Raw genomic sequence first — 20,747 nt, 5'->3', positions numbered from 1 at the left:
AATACAACAGTAAAAAAAACATGCATGTAAGTCAGCCCTGTGAAATGTATTGCCCATTTCTGCAAAGTGTATTTGCTAGGAGCATTCATGTTTTGAAGAAGTAACATAAAGAAACCACATTAAAGAAATAACATAGGTGTATTTAGTACTTGTTTGACTCCTTCATGAAAAAAGACCTTCAGCTTTAATACTTCTTCTGTTCATAATCTAATGCTGTAGCAATGGTATGCTTATATCTGTTCTATTAAACAGTATTTTGCAAACCTTGGATTAATCTATGGGACATCCCTGTGATAGAAAGCACTTTTCATGTTATCCAAGAATCTAACTCTAGCACAACTGGTTTGCAAAACCAGTCAGATCAACAGTATTTGTTGTAAACAGGATGGGTGCTGGTGCACGCTTTTCTCCAAAACACAGCAGTTGAAAGGTAGACAATACTCGGTAGAATTACTAGCAGACAAGTAGAAAGAAAAACACCTTTCAAATTCTGAACATTGACCCATGTTTACTGCAGAATTATAGGTCTATTCATGTACAGAATCCAGATCTCCTTTTTTTTTTCAGGTAAGCCGACTAAACGTTCACTGCTAATATTAACTGAACTATTCTGCTGCTGTTAAAAGTAGACCTGAAACTAACAGCTCTAAAGTGGCCTCAGTTCTTGAAACAGTTTCACTGGTATCTGAATGTTTTTAAAAATCAGCTTTTTAAAAAAGATCAGCTCTAGGGAGGGAGATTGAATTTCCAATCAGTTTCACTCTGTTTATTGACAATTCCTGCCAATCTGCTGATAATCTCATACCTTCTTCCATAGTTGAAATGTCAAATATTGAGATAGAAAACTGACAACTTGCCCTTATTTCACAGTAATACACTGGGGGAATATACAGTAATATACTGGGGAAACTGGTTACTAAAAATAAAATCTCCTTACCACTGGGTGGCTTGGGTCGTGGAGGGACGTTTTTCTTCGGTGGTAATGCTGGTGTGTCTGATTTGCTTTTGAAAGGGTCATCTGAGAATCCCATTCCTCCAAAAGAAGAGGTGAAGGGGTCTGAAGCTACTGACTGCAACAGAAAAAAAGAAAAAGAATGTAAGCACATTGCAGAATATCAGTTGTTTTGCAATGGTTCTAAGTTAACTCACTGAAAAGTGTCAACTTCAATTCTGTAAATGTCTTCAACTTTTGTTAATGTCAGCAGCACAAGATGCTAATACCTACTGTCAGACATGCTAATACTTTGTCTAAGAGCACAAATAATAAAGGGCAGCTGTGCTCTTAATCACTTAAGTGCTTCTCAAACTTTTACCCCTAGCAAAAAGCTGAGAAGAATAAAAGGAAGTAGAACTCCCTTTTATTATTAGTGATGGACATTCACACTACAGCAGGGTCTTCATTCTACGATAAATCAGAACCATGAAACAAAGTAGTAACTATGAAAATATGACAGATTGTAGAATGGGCAGCTTTTCTTCCAAGCTTTACTTAAGTTACATCTATTTGTATTTTTTGTAAAATCTTGGAAAATTCTAAAAATGCATTGTTTTAGCATACTTCATATATTCAGCTGCTTTTTGTGAAAGACTCTCTTAACGATGAAAAATGGCACAACAAACTGCACCACGCAGGAAAATCTATCCTGAAATAAAATAGAATGCTTTGTAGGCAAAGCTAAAAGCTAACAGTCACCAAAACTTCCAACCCAAACCAAACGCGCCGCTATTTGTGAGGACTGCTGCCACCTACTGGAGAGCTATCAACCTCACAAAAACAGAAACAAAAAATTAACTGCAAATTCCAACGTCAGACTCACAAAACTAATAGCAGACTGTGACTACTATCCAGATTAGGAGGTAAGGACATACAACTACTTGGAATACATTATATATACTCAGCTTATAACAATAAACCAAAAAATAGCAATCCTGTTAAATGCTGTGAAATGTCAGCACACGTTTTCCACCCTTCCCTGGATCCCAATATTCACGGAGAAGTTTAAGAACAAGTTAGAATGCCATGAGAAATGCAGTCAGTACCAAAGCAAATGTAACAATATATTGCTGCACCTGCCTTCCATTATCTGGAGCAACTACTTTTGATTACAAGTGAAAAATAGATGTTACTTCTTTTGTTCCACTGGCATTTGAGAATGTGTGTAGAAACTGATTTCCCCCTCTTGAACCTATGGTCTTGATTACAACTTTTCCATATTGAGATGGATGGAAGATATTTTGCTAAGGAATTGTTGAGACTGATCAAAATAAAAACAGCAGAAATGGACTGTCAGCTTAAACAATGCAATTATATCACATCCTTCAAAAATGTTTAAGGACTTTTTTTAAGAGCACATTTGCTTTCCTCATCATCTTTACCTTTGACATCTGACTGAAGTCTGCAAATCCTTCACCACTACTGAAAGTGCCACTTCCAAATGGATCCAATGTTCCAAATGGATCTGTAACAGGCATGAAAAAAATAATTAGAGTTATACACAAGAATTTTTAGGAACTTACTGTGAAAAAAGTAAAAAAAACAGGTAGGTGATTAAACAACACTTGCATTTTTCCCTGTCATGTGATGTTATGAGAAAATTGCAAAGAGCAATATGCTTTCTATCAGTTGGTTAGGGGAAAAAAAAAGAAAAAAAAAGAGCAAACTGTAGTTTTCTTCTTACCTGGACCTTTTGAAGAGACACTGGAAGAGGTAAAAGGATCACTGCTTTCAAAAGGGTCAGGCTAAATAAGAACAGATATGTAATTACTGTTGTGCTGCACTGCACACTTCTCTTTCTTTGCACATCAATATCTACTGCTTTAGGACAAATTATTTCCAGTTTCAGATCACTCTGTTTAGTGGACATACAATGGGATAACTGACAACGCTGAATGAAACCAAAACACATTCAAGTGAAAAGCATATCACACAAATACAGTCAGTATTAGTTCCTAGGGCAAAATAAGAAATTACACTCAGAAGCATTCAGAAAAGCAAACTACTGTGATTAAATTAAGTATAAAGTATAAATAACTGACCTTTGAGGGTAAAGTGGAGGGCTTTGTGAATGGATCTGATGTGAACGGGTCACTCTTCACCTGTTTCTTGAAGAAATCCTCAGGGGCAGAACTACGAAATGGATCACTTTCCTTAAACGGATCACCTCCAAAAGGATCTAGGAGTATTAAAAGGTAAATAGAATGTAGCACCTAGTAGTTAGAATAAGGAGTGTCAATAATGAACCATTTTTCATTTGACCTCATACTCACTGATTTTTTTCTTACTAGAAAACAAATGAAACCGCCACCAACAAAAACAAACAAAAAAACACCATGGCAAACCAACAAACTTCCAGATACTCTCTGTTCTGGGTATTAAGTTGCAACAAGTACACATTTTCAGTGAATATCTGACAAGGTATTTCATTGAGACTTCACTCAATGAAAAGTTAATGGTGTATGTAATGCATTGATCTTGTTTGCACTGACTGCCAAGTTCCTAAGTTCCCACATGCAAACCAAACGCCAGATCCATATTTGTGTTTGGCTACAAATTGTCTAATTCATCTGTCCTGTCATGGTAAGGGCTATTACCTGCTGGAGCAGGTGGCTGCTCTGCAAAAGGATCATGCTGGAATGGGTCACCTATGCAGGACAGAAAAATCATTTGTTTTATCCACTATTTAGCAAGATGATAAAAGTTTGAAAATATCATTTACTCAACATTTGGTCTTCAAGTCTCAGGTAAGCCATTGGTCACTTACTGCCTTTGAAAGGATCTGCTCCCTTAAATGGATCAGATTTGAAAGGATCCTCTGACTGGAATGGGTCTGTATGCAATTCTTGCGTGTTATTGGTGAACATCAAGGCTTTACTCTTAAATGGATCATCCTAAGAATTCAGAAAACAAAATACTGACTTAAAGGAAACACAATAAATGATTTAATTAGTGCTGGAACTGTCTTAGCAGAAGAGAAATACTAATGCATTCTGGAAAGTAAACTCACTTTTTAACTGAACTATGTAACATATATATTATATGGGAAATAAGAAATACATAATTAAGGGGAAGTTTATAGCAAGAGAAGTTGCTCAATGATTTCAAGATTAAGTGTGAATAACAGATCTTAATTATTGCAAAATGGTCTAAATAACATTATAAATTTTTTCTTACCATTGCTCCATAATTGCTTCTTTCTGTCTGCCCAAGGCCTTCACTTATATCTGCTAAATTTGTCAGGCTACCACCATTAACCCCATTCAGAGCTTCATTATATTCTTCTATATTCTTACTGACTTCTTGATGGCTCTCTTGAAGTTGAGAAAGTTTACTTCTTGCCTAAATAATGAAAAATTATTTAGTATGTTAATCTTTCAATAACGCTGTCATCCTCACAAAACTGAAGGGTGCAGCTACTATTGAACTGGTTACTTCAGAGATTCAGTGAGAAGACAATCCTTTCACCCATGGTTAAACACTGCTGCAAGACAGTTGCTTCCCCCTTCCTACCCACAACTCCCTCAGGAGTTAAACTTCTTCTGACTCAGACTGGGAATTGACCTACTGAGCAACCATCAGAAAGGCTTATCTCATGCACCACTATTTCTTCTCTTCTGTAAAGTCATCTTTCTAGTTAAGTTCAACTTCTAGCACTTTAAAGAAGGAAAAAAATGATGTCATGCAAACTACAGTGAATACCTGGTTTATTTCTTCCTGTGTTGATTTTAAAGACTTGATTATCGTTTCAAGCTGCACTTTTCCAGCCTGGATACTCTGCTCTAACTGTGTCTCTTCTTGCTGGAGGCGATTCAGTTCTGCTTTTGCTCTATTAAGATCATCTTCCTGTGATTTTAAATCTGATTCCTGAGATTGAATCTGCATTTTCAGCGATGAAATCTGAAACAAAATGTTATAAAAATCAAAGAGAAATTTGAAGGTACCTCAGTACGTTATGAATTTATAAAAAATATCAAGCTGTAAAGCAACTTACCAAGTGTTACAGAAGATAAAAATCATAAACTGAAGAACTGCATGCTTTTTACATTACATAGAATTGTCAGTGTAAGCATGCAGAATATTCTATAAAACAAAGAACTACTAGCATCTTAAATGATATAAATGCCACACTAATTGTAAAAGTAATTAAAGATTGTTTCTTAAGTGGTTATCCTGTAGTTTTCAGAACTCAGTGCCTTTTCCACTGAAATATTTATCAAGTACTACAAAGCTGATTTTTTTAACTCTGGTAGACTTAAATTTATACAGCTGCATAAGACTCTCCTTATACTCTTTCATGCATGGCATTATACACCAAGTTTCTGATAACTGTATCTCCCTGAAAACCTACTTTATAATCAAAATACTGATGTGAGTTTCACAGTAATAAAAATATGCAATACTGTCCATGGAGCACCTGATGGTCAGGAATAATGCTTCTAACTGTTCCAATGGGCTGAATATTTCACATATTCAAAGAACAATAACAATTTTCATAGGGACGAACTTCTGTAGATCATCTGATGGAATGCCATATTTATAACTGTTATGAAAGTTGTGTAAGTTAACAAAATCCTTTTCGGATCTCTGTATTTGTGTGGAAATTGCTATTTATGGTTGACAAATTACAGACAGCAAAAGCTTGTTTATGAAATGAATGCAACTTCCTTCAACAAAAGACACAATATACTTGAGAACCTCTAGCATAAACATACACTCACCACCTGTGTCTCCTCCTGGCATTTCTGCCTTACATCATTCAGCATATCTTTCAGTTTGGCTTTCTGTTGGTCCATTTCATCCAGGCGGTCTTGGGCATCTTGTTTCTGAGCCTCAAGCTCCTGCAAGTTACTTGTCTCCCTATCTAAATCATTTTGCAGTTCCTGAGGAAAAAGCACACAGTTTGTAACTTACATTTAGCTCATGCCTTATGGGAATGATCAAATCACAGAGAAAAAGGCTGGCACTCTCCGCAGAATTTTCTATGTCATACAGATTATTTCCTGTGTACACACACTTTCTTTCAGGAATTCATAGATATTGTATAAATCAGTGCCCACAAGAAAGAAAGGAACTGTGATGCAGAACACATGTAATTGAGTTACCTTTACTATGAAAAACTATAATTTTTGAACAACGATTTCCTAAATTACAGTCAAACACTAAGTAAGACATTTCAAACCATTCATGCATCATTATCTACTTATATTAACCAGCATCAGAATAAAACATTTCTGATGGAGAAAAGGAAACTAAAGACCTTTCTGTTAGACAAAATCCTATACAAGGAGGAGACTTGTCCAGAAACAACATAAGGAAAGACAGAAGAAAGCAAGCTTTTCACTATATTACTTCAGATTACAAAAATCAATGATTATAAGCAGAGGAGGAGTTTTTACCTGAACTTCATTTGTTTTCTGCCTAATTGAGTCTTCCTTTTCCCTAATGTCCTGCTCCAGAGAATATTTTTCTCTGTAAGATAAACAAGCAAATATTTTCATGATTGGTTAAATAATACAACACACATGCAAGAATCAACTAAATATTATTCTGGAAACAAAAAAACAAAAATGCCAGCCCTCATTCTGATATCTTCTTTGAGGAAGTAATGGTACATTTCAATTATTCTTCCAAAAAATATGACCTATTATCAACAGTCACCTGGAAGACTCCAGGCTGACTTTACAAAACTGGCTAACTGGATGAAACAACTGGGAGAGTCATTACCAACTTCAGTGACAATCAGTAACAGACAGATTAAAAGAAAATAATTGTAAATGAATATCAGCACTATAAACTCAATTGGTTTTCTTACTTCTAGATTTACAGTCAATGGCCCACAGTATTACCTCTGCAGCTGTGCAATTTCTTGACTAATGTCATCCAGTTCCTTCACCCCTGTAAATTCTCCTGATCCAACAGAACTTGAACTATCCTGTTAGGAACAAAACAGCCTATTAGAACACAGCTGTGACAGATCTTCCTTTACAAAGGCTCAAGACAAAGGTGGGACACAATTCTCTTGATGTGAAAAGTCAAAAATATTACACAACAACCCCTGAGTGCCATTCAATTCTTGTGAGACAGGAGAATTTTCCCCATGCTCATGTAACAGATGGGACAGCTGAAGTACACAGCAGTTACAGAACATGCACAATGTCAACAAATAAAATGCAGGCAGTGGTAGAATTTAAATTAAGAAACTAAAAGTGCACCTCTGCAACAGTCTATAGCAAAGCTTCCAGGGAACTCAGAGAAATTAATGATATTTCAGTGCTCTTGAACCCTGCCCAAACTGATAGTTTCTGAAATTACACCTAATTTATTGAGAGCTGCAGTGTGGGTCATTTCTACAGCCATTCAGGTGTAGGTTGGGGAAGTCACAAGGCACATCCCCTGCCCTTTAGGCAAAAAAAAAAAAAAAAGTAATTGGTACAAAATCAGAAGACCTTCCATATTTAAACAGCATTTTAAAAAGAAGAAAGTGCAGTTTGCTTACATTGTTCACTCTAAGATTGCTGCGATAACCACAGAAAGTTTGACTTTATTGAATATAATAAAATCAACACAACCAACAAACTCCAAATAGCATAGTGAAACGTGACATTTTTAACAGAAGCAATAGGTGAACAACCAGTTTAAATTAGTTAGGTAATAATTTATGGATGAGTGCTTCTTTCGTTAATATACCATCAGGTAACCATAAATAAGAACAGCTATAACCCAGACTAATTCTTCAAACCAGCAGTCAAAAGCTTCCAGTATTATCTTATTATTCAGAATAGATATGGATTTGCACAGTGACCTGTATAGTATGCTGTACAGGATCATAATAAGATGTTATCCAATTTGATTAGGAGCCAAGATAAAATGAACTGCTGCATTAGGTAGGACAACACAGTTCAACATTTCACAGGAACAGAAAACTCCTCTACTTACATTCACAGTAACATACAGTTACATGGAGGGAAAGCTGCAGCAGCTAAAATAAAAAGAACTGAAAACAATGGGAAGCTTAAAGATCTTGCACCAATGTATATTTATTGCCCACAGCTTCAGAGAATGTAGATGAGTAAGAAATGGGCCAACACTGAGCTGCCTGTCAATGAACCTCTTGACAGATCAATGAATTTGAAATTGTTGAAAAGATATTTTGCCAACAACCAACCCTGGTAACTTCACACTATCACAAAATTTTCATCATGCAAAGAGCAAGAATCAAAGAACACAAGTGCAAAGAGAGAGGAGAAGGTATAGAAAAAACTCTGAGTTCTAAGTAGGGTGCATGAACAATTTTGCAACGTTACAATTACTCACACGACGCATTTCTGTTAGTGCTGAGATTTCAGTTCCTACAGGAGTCAAGTAACCTGACAGAGTCTATAGAAAAAGGATACAGGAAAAAACTTAAAAGGGCTAGAGCAATAGCAACAACAGAAACATATTTAGAGACTCAAAAGCTGGTTAGGAAAAGTAGAAAAGTAATGGAAGATGCTACTTAATTTACAGAAAAGGTGAACATACAGACATGCCAAAAGTGTTCCCTAATAGAAGTTTCAGAAACACAATGACATGCTATTAAGAAAAGGAACAAATAAGATTCAGTGTAAGATCAATGCTTTCATGACCAATAATATGTTATTAACAGTGATGGATATAGGACTACAGACTGCCATGCTACAAAAGATAAGCCAACCACCAATTCCCAGAAACTAGAAGCTCATTACCCTCCGAATTCCCATTAGAATTTCACATTTTCATGGGAGGAATTTGGTCCTGGCCACAGCCAGAGACGGACTACTAAGTGTCTTTCACCACTTCCTAAGGAAGCTTTTATTAAAAAAAGGAACAACTACTTTGTGACAAAGGAGTATTTTTCTAGTTCAGCTTTTCTCAGTTATTAATGAAACGTATTACTGCCTTACTGCCTTGTGTTGTCAAAAATTTATGTCTATTTTGAAATGCAAAAGAAAACATCACTAAGATGAGAAAAAAAGCCATTCTTTACCATCATATTGCAAAACATAAACATTACAAAATTAATACTTATGAACCACTTCAATCAAGGCACGTAAGCTTTGTGTATCTACAAATAATCCATTACTTACCTGTATGGGCGTATTCCTCTCTGTGGGAGGGATCATATCTGGGGACAACACTTGTGGAGGATCGATCCCTTTACTGACCTTCTGTTGAATGAGATACATTGCTAGTGCAAACTGATCTTTGCTTAGCTTTCCTATCTGTCTTGTATCTGCCAAAGCCCTGGTAAAAAATAGATCATACTTATAAACAAGGAAACTACTCTTCTTTACCAAAAAATAAATAAAAAAACATACATAATTTTCTTTTGATTCAGCCCCATCAGCGCTTTCTTATTCCAGTGAAAAAGCTCCATAGAGCAGTTTCTATTAGACATACTGGACTGAACAGAAGAGCATTTCGCTGACAAAAAACTTTAGAACTACAAAAAACAATCACAGTTCAGTCTGATCTACACCCCTCTCCCAGGAGAACCAAGTGAGAATTTATTTCTCTCTTGATTTTCCATATAGCCCACGTCATAATTCTGCAACAGGACAAACAAATGAGGCTGATGGGTGTTTTTTTTTTTTAAATTCTTTTAGTGTTAAGATTACAAATTCTGAATGGATAAACTGCCCTCCCAGATCAGCAAGATGCAAAAATACAGCTACTAGAGAATTCTTACCATATATGTGCTAGGAGATTCTGAGACAGACCTGAATGCATAAAAATGTCCTTTACTTCTTGGCCACTCACAAAACCATCCATATCTGTGTCTGTTTTTAAGAAAATGTCATCGTATCGCACTTTCTCAGACATTGGTACGACCCAATTCACAGATGGCTGTAAACAGAAAAGTTTTAGATTTTGTAAAAAGGCTGAAAGAGCCAAAAGACAGTGAGCGCAGTGCACACAGCGTTCTTCAGCATTGCAAGTGCTGAACGTATCTTGCACAAACTAATCTGACTGGTAAACAATTACTTCCCTTTTCCCATGAATCTTTCAGCTGAATAGCTACCTGAATTAATAAATACTAATAAAGAGCTATTCATCAGCTGAAAAATGCTAATTCTTTGGAAATACAGACCCAACTACCTTCACACAGGAATTTTAGAAGACAGATTAACTATTTTTATTTTTTTAATTAAAGAAAACCTTTCTATGGAAACTGAAAATTCTCCATTAAGATTTGCTTCACCTCACGTTCATGTGACTAAAATTCACATGCTCTTCTTCCATTCTCTGGTCATTTTCTCCACTCAAAAAAACTTATATTTTAAGAATGCTTACACAAGGAAGCAATTCCCCCCTTCTTCCCCTCCCCCCTTCAGTTTACTGATATGGAAGAAAAAAAAAGAAAAATCACACCTGTGCTTGTTTGATGCTGTGCTTGGGAGACAAACTCCCTGTGCTGTTCAGACTGTTTACACTACCATGAGATGGGGTAGAACGCAGGCTGTCTTTTGGAGGAGGACTTGCAGGGAGAACAGGAACTGCACCAGGAAAGACAGGCGTCTTCTTTCTTTTAGAAGGTGGTATGAGAGAAGGGGGTAACAGTGAAGGAACTGGCTCTTTCTCGAGAGCTCTATAAACCAAATGCATTGCCTGCAAAGGCAAAGAGGTCAGATATAATGTTAACAATGAAAAAAAAAAAAAGCAATGATATTTTCCAGCAATTTATATATTAGTAAAACAAAGACAGTAAGATTAGAGAGAGAGACAAGCCAGAGAAGAACATGATTTTGAATGTTATTATAAAAATGTTAATCTTGATGACACAGGCAAGAGTTCGAAAGGATTTGAGAAAGACCATAACTGCATGTGAATGATTTAGATCATAAAACAGAACGCAGCAGAGGAAAACTGCAACACTGAGGTAACAGCAGAGTGGTTTGCTCTAGCAGATGCACTATGAATTGAAGATATAAAGCAACCTACCACAGCAAATTCGTCTTTGTCCAAGTGACCATCTTTATCAATATCACTGAGATCCCAGACCTACAGCATTTATGATAAAAACAAGTTACATTCTGTGCCTTTGATATTAGCTGTCAAGCATGCCCTCTAATAGCTTCTAACACATTTTGGTGAAAACAGCATTGTATTAGATCTAGCTGTGATTCTCTTGTGAAACAGACTGGTTTAGAGTTTTCTGGCAACGTCAATCAAATATTTTGTGGAAACATTGGCTCTAATAAATCCAGCACATAAGAGATGTATGTTTTTCATCTTCCTGTGTGGCAATTAAAGATTCATCAAACTAACTACAAACATCCAGGGATGTTTTTGTGATTCCCCAGATGGTGTATGCTAACATATCATCCCAGTTTGTGTTGTAAGGAAGTTAAGATGTTTTAGAAAAGTCAGTATTTCTAATTTGCATTTCACTTCAAAACCACTTTCTGTTTCAGTCAAAAAACATGTCCAGCCCTCAGAATCTTCTGCAAGAGAATTTAAGCATCTGTCAACTTTATTTCATTATTATGTCAAGTAAGAGGCAATGACTTACATAGAAAGGTGCAAAATGCTGAGTGTTCCAACACCTGGCCATCACTGGATACTGCCCAGCCATTCATTCTAACAGAGCGTACAGATTGCTAAGTGAGGCTCAACCATCTGACCTCTGCTCCTGGCTTTTTCACTGTGTGTCCACACAAATTTAGGACACTTGATTTATGTTCCTTGCCCATTTAGCCACTCTCCTATCCCATGTACAAACTCCTCTGGAACACAAATAAGCTTTCTGCATTTCTGTCACTAAAGTAACACAATCAAATATGAAGACTTCTAAGATTGCTTCACAATATTCAAGTGGAATTAAAACAAAACATACTCAGATTTTATAGACAATATATTGAGTTCTTCCTGAAGACATTGGAGTATAGGACAATTCAGATACAGCTCTTACACACAATGTATAAATTCTCCATCATATCAACATGCAAAAAGAACACTAAGGAACACGCTTTAAACTGAAATTGAAAAACACTTTAAGGTCTGTTGCTTTTGCAAATACAGAATGGATGCACTGAAACCAGAACTATTTATAAATGCATGTGAAAAAAATACTTGGCAATTTCACAGCTACAATAAACTAAGATGCTGTAAAGTGCTCTCTTGTACAAACAGTAGACAGATTTAATGGTATGGCTAACAACTTGCATTTGGAAAAGTGACAAAACAGTGGAATCCAATGTTATAAAAGCTATTAGGGTTTAGGAGAAAGTGATTTGTTGTTGTTTTTTTTCCTCATTTGTTTGTTTTTAATACAACCACAGTCAAAATTTCTACCTCTTAAAATGAACAGGGAGATAATGGAACCAATCTACTCTGGGGCCCAAATTACTATTATTATTCTAAATGGATGACTTCAGACACTGCTTAACATTCTTACTTTTTAGCATGCACTTGATGTAAAATCCAGCTAAAAACCCATTTATGTTGATAAATTACACTTTAATATTAAACACTGCAAGTAAGAGAAGCTAGAGAATAGCTAAATCTAAACAGCATACTTACCCTTCCTAGGATATCAAGAGGTAGCTTTGAATTCATCAGAACTGGTTTTACTTTGTCTCCTGAAAGTAAACCATTTACTGGCAAAAGGCTTTCAAAAATACCATCAAACTTTGCTTTTTCTTCCACCTAGTTGGTAAGAAATAGCCTGAATAAGTAAAAAAGTGTGCCTGCGTGAGTGTTGAAAATGAGATCTTGCAAGAAATTAAGACTGGACAGTAAAGCATTCATTCTAAATTTCCAAGCTTTCTCGCAAGTGTCACCCTGATTTAGGAGCTCAGTTTCAAGGCTAAGGTTGTGATATCTAAGAGATTTCAGCATGCAGTGTAGAAAATACGTTTCTACAGTGTTCTGAAAGGACAACAAATTCTGATTACAACACTTCTGACAAGATTTTAAACCAACTGAGATCTGTTTGTTCCAAAAGATCAGCTTCCCACTTAATGATACAACATATAAGTGAAAGTCATTTTGGAAAATGTTTGCAACTACAAAGCAAGTAAACACAAATATTCCAATGCATCTATCAGAAGCTACTTCATTCCAATGACATATATTGTGTATTATCACTAAATACTACATGAACTCAAGCTTTAAATTAATTCTTCAGGATGAATTTGCTGAAATGCTTCACTGTTCTCAGTGGGGTTCCTTATACAAGCATCAAAGTGCCTACTATTAGGATTCTGGAAGAAATCCAGGCAGAAGATTAAAATTCACTGTGTCTTAAAAACATCACACCCGGGATTGTCAAAGGCTTGTTTAATACTTAATTCAACTATAAGTTCAATATTCTTTACCACACACAAGCCTGCCATCAGTAAGGAAGGACTTTTCAAATGGGAAATACATTTGATATAAAATTCTCTCACTGGGAACACTAGAGACAAGGAAAACATTTAAAGAATGAATGGAATGTGTTGTCTTTTACACTTACCCTAACAGCCCAGTGAGTCTCTGTTGAAGGCGGTGTGATCAGCAAGGGACTGCTGGTGTCATGCTAAAACAAAAGTTTTATTTTTGTTTATACACACACACACAGAAAGAGGTGAAGCTGTAGCCATGCCCATTACTATCCACTGTTGTTGACACAGTTCAAAAATCATCTCCTCCCTCCCCATAAACATAAGTTTTAGCCACATCAGCTTAAAAGCACTGAACGAGCCGACTGCAGTTAAACTTGCACTGACTTTGCAGCCCAGGATGGGGCTGGAACTACAGAGGAAGACAGGACAGTGGCAGATGCAACTGTGAAACAGTTTGATGGCAATCTGAAGTCTGAAAACCAAGATGTTTATAAAACAGATTATTTATAAAACTATTTCAGCTGAAGCTTTACTTCTCATGCACTGTATACAAACATTCAGGGATGTATTACTTACAAACTTAGGAGGTGGCACAGTCAAGTTCAGGCTGCTCAGGTTAACCTCATGGCCGTTCTGTGCGCATGCTACGAGGCGCAAGGCGACATAGAAGCCCTACAAACAATAGTGCTTTCTATTAAAATAAACAGCCAGTTTAACTCACCAGCTCCAATAATCCATTCAGGGTTTTTACCAGCAGTGTACACATGACCCCGAGAAAAGCACAGAAACAACAGATGTACAGCCCCATGCAGAAACTGCACTGCAGCAATACCTCACTGCTTTCAGAGAAGATTCAGAAAAGACTTTGTAGTGACATAGAACACGGAGTAAAAAACTTCAAAGCTAGTTTTTCAGGGCTGTCTCATAACTATTTTTAACTTTTTTTTCGTAAGAATTAGTAACATTCAGAAAACAAACCAACAACGCTCCATATGTACACATAACTAGAGCATGTGTTATTCCAAGTCCTTCAAATAATGCCAGTTATCTTTTTCAGTACAAGAAAGATTTCTAAAATAGATCTTAAAACTATGGTTTGTATATATTACTCTCAATGACTGTGTGTCTACGTATCACACGCTGATTATTGAGAAAACAAGAGGAGCAGAAAACAAGAACTGACTTCTCCAGCAGCCTCACTGAGTAATATACTTGAACATCAGCAGCACCAAAAAAAAAATCATCCTGTAAATGAAAATTTACAGGGGGAAAAAAAAAGCTAAGGGTAACTAGTGTGGATATCAGGGTTTTCTGGAATCAAGGCTTCGCAGTACAAGATAATGTAAGAGGTTAACAGGTACATTTTATTTACCTGTTTATCCAAGTACCCTTTACCTTCTGGATCAGCCAAATCCCATATCTGTGGAGATACAAAATAAAAGCCATTGAAACTTTAAAATAACATTTAACTCAGCTCAACAATTCATACTATACACCTTTTCAAGTTATGAAATACAGTTCTTAATTCTCAAGTTAACAACAAAAATGTTACACTGGAGACAAGTTTTCTTCACAGATCCCTACAAAGCCCAGGACAAGACCCTGAAGTTCTTAACAGCCTGTGGTTAACCTGGAGGTCAAAGGATCCGATTCACACTCCATCTCACCTGCTTTCCCTAACCCCTTCTGCTCAGTCTCAGCTGCAGTGAAACAAACGCACAGATAATTACTGCAAAAATTGTCTCGTTCCTCCAACGTACCTTCCCAAGGATAATGTCAGACAGACCAGACTTCTTAAGAAACAGCGCAGCTTCGCTTGCCCCAACTCTCCCCGTGTGTGTTGGATCTACCTGAAAGACAGAAGTTTGCATTCAGCTGAAGGATGCCATGAAAGCAGAGACAAGAAATGAAATGACTTATTCATGCTTCTGTAACAACCCATATGGTTACCACTCAGTGGAAAGGATTTAAAGAAGTTTAACATGGGAAAGGAGGGAAGGAAATTGTGCTTCAATCTCCTTAAAAACTAAACTTACCTGTTTGTAATAAGTTTCGTACAGTGGAATCCCAGCAGAAAACTGAAAAACAAGAGGGATGGTAAGAAAAAAATGAACTGCAATCAAAGATTGTCTGCATTTAGTGACCACAAGAAAAATAAAAAGCACATCCTACCCTGTGCAGTATTTTTATTAAAAAATTCATACTTTTAAAGAGTTTAGAAAAAAAATGAACGCTAGGGTTTATTATCAAATGTCATAATTCCCTGGCAGTGTTGTTTCAAGATTTCAGCTTGGTGTTACCACTGCATTACACAGAAGCAGCAAACACAAAGGTGTGTTCTTGTTGTACTAAAAGGGCAGACTCCTCTCCCTGAGGTTCCAAGGAAATGAGAACTGAAATGCCTAAAGAGGAGAAGCCCCAAACACATCTCCTACAACAGAGACACAAGTCCTAGCTGTGCAACAGTCACACCTCCACACTGTTCTCCAGCATTGCTACCAACAGCAAAAATACTACAACCACTGTGAAACAAGTCACTCCTTATGGCTGCCAAAGGCCTTTAAAGACAAACAACAAAACAACCCAATAAAAGAGTTAATGACTGAGATGCAGGGATGTTGAAACATCCCAAAGTGTGCTTGGGACGATCGCTCTCCACCTGCAGGACATTACTCAGACACCCAACAAAGGATTCCTTCATTCACTGTCACCTCCCAACCTCCACCTTCCTCCTGGTCACCCAAGGCTTCTGGATGTTCTGCCCACACTGAGAAGGGAGAGAGAAACAGCACAAAAGAAAATGAAGACCGATGAGGAGGAGGAAACTTCATATTACACAGAGAATCTTCCTATATGTTTAAAGTAAACAGGGCAAATCTTAATTTAAGGAGTTATCCAAAATAACTAACCCTTATTTATTAGAAGTGGACACTAAGCTCTTTGAACGCTGATTATTCTACCGGGCTAGCACAATTTTCACAACTTTCTTAAACATCTCAAATGTTCTCCATTTAAACCCATCAGCAAAAGAAGCCCTTGCATTCTGCACACCACCAGATGCCCTTGCTCTTCCAGAAGCAGGACAAGAGTTTCAGAAGAAAGCTGTGGCCATAACTCATAAGCCTGACTCATCCTTTTGCCAGCTAAACGAACAGCATGGATAAGTTGTGTTCCTGTCCAGAGTAGGAAACGCATCATTCAAAGATGAGGAAATAGGAAACAGTCTGTCCAACTCTGAATAAAACATGGTATGCTTTAGCCAACTACACCCAACCCAACACCTCCCACTTCTTGAGAGCCCAGAGCAGCCACAGCCAGCTATGAGCTCCTCCAACCATTTGGCAAGCATCCTAGAGGACTGGATTCATCCCAGATAGAGCAAACCACTCCGGCAGCAGCATGTTATGATCTCACCCGATCACCAGACATTCTTCCCATCTTCATTTGATACTGTCAGCCATGACATACTGCTGACTTACCTGACAGAGGAGGCAGGAATCCAGGGTGATGTGCTTAATGCTGGGAGGTTTCACGCACAGCACTCTGAATGCACCCAAGTGCTGCTGGAAGCACTTCATCACTCCGCTCCCTACTTGCACAATTTTACAAAGATTAAGCCTTTCTGACTGATTTACCTAAATGACTGCATCTTTGTGATGAAGCAGACCAGACAAAATGGGCTCAAGTGATAAAAATAGCATAGCTGCATATCTACCCATCACACTACGCAGCACACGCTCACGTCTCTATGTCCCTTAACACCGACCTGAGAAAAAGGCAGCAGTAAGCTGCTGCCATCAGAACAATTACCAAACCAATTAGTTTAGCAGTATTAGTAAACTAATACTAAACCAGTTCCTAGCAGCCCTCTTTGCTGAGGTCGCATCAGGGCCACAAAGGGCACTGCATCAGATGAGCCATTTTCTCTGTGCCCTCCTGCTTCACAGCTTTCTTCTGGCTGCTCTCATCACATCACACGGTGGATGAGAACAGGTACTTTGAAAGGGGAAAACCAACTGTCCCACAAAGATGAAAGCCAAAAGACAACTGCTGCCCCAGAAAGATTACCTTTGCCCTGACTTTACCTGCTGAGTACCCTGAGCTGCCTCAGAGGACAGACTGACAAAACGATCAGCACTGTTCCAACATCTCTAATGCAACTCTCCATAACTTTCAAAGGTTGTAAGTCAAACACGCCCAGCAGAGTGGAAAGACTAGAGATAAGGTGACCAAATATTCAAGATAATAAAGTTATCAAAGGTAAATCAAAACCGGTTTCCATTGTTACTTCACACGAGAAGTGATTTTATGCGCTGGCTCTCAAACTTTGTGCACAGCCATCTTAGCCAAGGACAGCTGAGACTTGTTAAGCACTGTGCATGCTGCAGGCTAGACATCTGAATTTTCTTTCCTAAAAACAGAACGTCATAGAACAGGAAGAACACTGTAATTAAATTCGTGTATTAAAACAAATATAGCTAAATGCTTTCACATGTCTCAGCTGCACATGCTGCTTGTGGCTCCTAACATGCTGCCATCAACATTCTTATATCTGAGCGAATGCCTTCAACACAATGGATGTGTAATCCCTCCTATTCCTTTTAATACCATTTCTGGCATTTGTTGTAACGAGCAGATATCTTTGCAGTAATCATGAAATTGAGACCATTAGCAGAGGAAGTTTATTCATTTCCAGCAAAATTCAGTTTGCTGCCCTCAGCACAGCTTCCAATGAATTCATTGTAAAATAACGCCAGAATAGCAGATGTGTTCACAGAATATATTCACAAGGGCTCTTTTTTTCCTCGGGACAATGTACTATGTTATACAACAGAAAACACGACTGATAGCCTCAGAATTCGCACAATCTCGAGTAGAAGAAACACTCGGTGCGTTTTTAGCCTGTACAAAAACAAACTCTTTCAGATCCAGAGACCATGTACATATATGTTTGGCAACGCTTTGCTTCACTTGAAAACTTCTGTCAACAGTTTGCACACTCGTGGATGTATCAGACCTTTCTGAATGTCCACTTAATGACAAAATGTTAATCGGGAGCCTTCCTGCTCCCCAGAAAGCTGAGAAAGCAGTGCTTCCCTTTACAAGGGACGCGGCGAAGCAGCGCTACCCAAACACAACGCAGCTCCGTTGAAAGGCGAGTTCTGCTGTCACAAATGGCAGACCTGCACGTGTCAGGAGCTGCTCTGCGCTCCCAGGAAATCCACAGCTAAGTGAGATGGATATATTTGAATGACGTGAGTTAGCAGCAGCGGTTGCTACGAATCCCTGCCTGGCCTAGCCATGACACGATGCTGTTTTGTTCACGGGGCTCCCGTTTTCATTTGGAGAACATAAGAAAACCGAGCGCCTTCACGTACAGCACAAACGCTGATCGCACCGCTCAGGCTGAAATTATTCGGGGGAAATTAAGCCAAACAACTCCGTGACAGCAGCAGCAGCAGCAGCACCGCCCCGCGCTGCGCGGGCCGCACCTCAACCAGCCCGCGGCTCCGGCTCCCGCACAACGCCCCGAGGCCCCGCGCGCACAGCGGCGCCGCTCGCGCCCTGCGGACGGTCCGGCAGCCGAAGGAGGCGTTAACAGCCGGCAGCGCCGGCCGACGGAGCACCGCCGGCGGGCGGAGCGAAGCGGAGCGCGAGGAACCCGCGGCGCCCGGAGCCGCGCGGCCTGCAGGACGGAGCCCTCCGCGCCGCCGCCCCGCCCCGCCCCGCCGCGTCCCTCCGCTCCCCCGGCCGCGGGCAAACGCCGGGCCTGCGGCCAGCACCCACCCGGCCCCGGACGCGCCTCCCGCCGCAGGAGGACCCGCGCCGGGCCGGGCCGCTCCCCCTTCCCCGAGCCGCGCCGGGCCCGCGGCCCCTCCGCTCGCCTCAGCCTCAGCCCGGCGGGCCGGGCCGGTTACCTGCTGGCTGAGGGGGATGAGCGCCGCCATCTTCCTGCCGCCGATTCGGGCAGCGGCCGAGGCGGGGGGGGGCGGGGCGAGCGGCGGCGGGAGGCGGAGCGGGGCCGGGCCAGCGGAGGGCGGGGAAAACGGCCGAACGGAGCGCGGACAAAGCGGGCGGCACCGCCCCGAGGGCGGCCGTCCTCCCGGCCGCGGGTCCGCTGCCGCCTCGCGCCGTGGGGATGGCGGCCGGGCAAAGCGGGGCCGGGAGCGGAGCGCCGGGAAGCGAGGCGAGGCTCGGATGAATGCTGAGCTGCAGGAGCTGCGTCCGAGCTCACTTGTGACTGCGTTGCACGAAGCCTCGTCAGAACAAACTTCTTGCACCCCATTAAGCTGCCTCGGCTCCGATCAAACGTTCAGCGTGAAGTACAGCGCTGACAGCTCCTGCCTGCACTCACAGACGGCAGCCTGAATGAAGGCAGGGTCACGTAAAAACTACCGTAAGAGGAATTTGTTTAGCAAAAGGGTCAAGGATGACACCCTACTGTTTTCCAGTAGCTGTCAAAGCTCTGCACCCCAAAGGGCCAGGGAATTGTCTTAAAGGACAGAGGACTCGGATCGGCGCAGGAATTTGAGCTCAGTTTGGTCACAGCTGAGGGAAGGCCTGCACCGCTCCTTCCCTGCCCTCCTGACTGCAGAGCTTGGGAGAGGTAAACAAAAAGCGATGGGCTCAAAGTCTGCCTTCAGACTGAACCGGATTTATAGCATTACGAAGAAGAGCGGAAGGGAAGAAGCTACAGATAAAAGATGTAATTACTACAGAGGCTTGGCAAGGCTTATCTCTTCAGTTTGAAGAAGGTTGTGAGAATGTTTCACGTATCTGACATGCCGAAGCCTTTAATGAAACAAAGCTTATTTTGATATCTCCTCAGAAGTTAGCGTGAACTTACACTTAATATTAAATCATGAAAAAGTTTCAAAACATCAAAACAAAATGGGAATCTTAGCACACCTGCCAATGGTTTAGGGCTGGTTCGGCCCGGTTCTGTGACCAGCAGGGCGGAGGGATTTCACAAAATCCGAACCTCTGGAAAAGGGAACAGGGGACCCCAAAATAATTAAAAACAGCAGCAACGACCTGAGGAGAAACGAACTCATTTACTAAATATAGTATTGGAATGCAAGATAACACACTATAATACAATGTAATTAGAATTGAAGTTAATAAATCAAATATAATGAGAGAATATCCGAAAGGTGGATGGGCCTCACCACAACACTGAGGTGAGACGTGCAGTCCAGTTGAGCAGCAGGAAGACAGGAGGAGAGCCAACGAAGAAGAGCAGACGAAGAAGAGAGCATCAGGTGACCTTGCCAGGAGTTACATCTCCTCTCTGTGATGGCAGAGCCCCCTGGGGAATGTAGTTGTTCTTCTCTTCTGGGCAGGTACGCAGGGCTTGAGCATTAACAGTTAAACTCCCAGTGCCCTCCATGATGTTATGATGGGGA

The 20,747-nt window shown here is 39.9% G+C and overlaps 1 protein-coding gene across 10 annotated transcripts in view; it reads right to left on the bottom strand.

The window, feature by feature from the left end:
• The window catches only part of EPS15L1 (epidermal growth factor receptor pathway substrate 15 like 1), a 39,021-nt gene extending 18,421 nt beyond the window's left edge, over positions 1–20,600 (bottom strand). For 2 of the 10 annotated variants that reach the window (XM_090126110.1, XM_090126113.1), the window contains exons 1-23: positions 16,821–18,851; positions 15,378–15,419; positions 15,102–15,191; positions 14,714–14,761; positions 13,918–14,013; positions 13,473–13,535; positions 12,539–12,664; positions 10,958–11,017; positions 10,388–10,624; positions 9,705–9,862; positions 9,103–9,259; positions 8,312–8,374; positions 6,844–6,929; positions 6,394–6,466; positions 5,716–5,877; positions 4,697–4,894; positions 4,172–4,336; positions 3,762–3,888; positions 3,592–3,642; positions 3,037–3,173; positions 2,679–2,739; positions 2,377–2,459; positions 938–1,070 (exon numbers count right to left, since the gene is read on the bottom strand). In XM_090126110.1, coding sequence (XP_089982236.1) covers positions 938–1,070; positions 2,377–2,459; positions 2,679–2,739; positions 3,037–3,173; positions 3,592–3,642; positions 3,762–3,888; positions 4,172–4,336; positions 4,697–4,894; positions 5,716–5,877; positions 6,394–6,466; positions 6,844–6,929; positions 8,312–8,374; positions 9,103–9,259; positions 9,705–9,862; positions 10,388–10,624; positions 10,958–11,017; positions 12,539–12,664; positions 13,473–13,535; positions 13,918–14,013; positions 14,714–14,761; positions 15,102–15,191; positions 15,378–15,419; positions 16,821–16,919 — 2,515 coding nt within the window. In that variant the 5' untranslated portion in view covers positions 16,920–18,851. Of the gene's footprint in view, positions 1–937; positions 1,071–2,376; positions 2,460–2,678; positions 2,740–3,036; positions 3,174–3,591; positions 3,643–3,761; positions 3,889–4,171; positions 4,337–4,696; positions 4,895–5,715; positions 5,878–6,393; positions 6,467–6,843; positions 6,930–8,311; positions 8,375–9,102; positions 9,260–9,704; positions 9,863–10,387; positions 10,625–10,957; positions 11,018–12,538; positions 12,684–13,472; positions 13,536–13,917; positions 14,014–14,713; positions 14,762–15,101; positions 15,192–15,377; positions 15,420–16,820; positions 18,852–19,259; positions 19,350–20,510 lie in introns of those variants that run through there. The other 8 variants (XM_031603986.2, XM_090126114.1, XM_031603980.2 and 5 more) reach the window with 7 other exon arrangements.
• Between the last annotated feature and the right edge of the window lie 147 nt (positions 20,601–20,747).

This window comes from Phasianus colchicus, chromosome 28 (genome assembly GCF_987193195.1).
Source record: "Phasianus colchicus chromosome 28, bPhaCol1.hap1.1, whole genome shotgun sequence".
Taxonomy (NCBI): domain Eukaryota; kingdom Metazoa; phylum Chordata; class Aves; order Galliformes; family Phasianidae; genus Phasianus; species Phasianus colchicus.
Note: the sequence above shows the minus strand (reverse complement) of the source record. Positions and strands in the feature narration are given on the sequence as shown.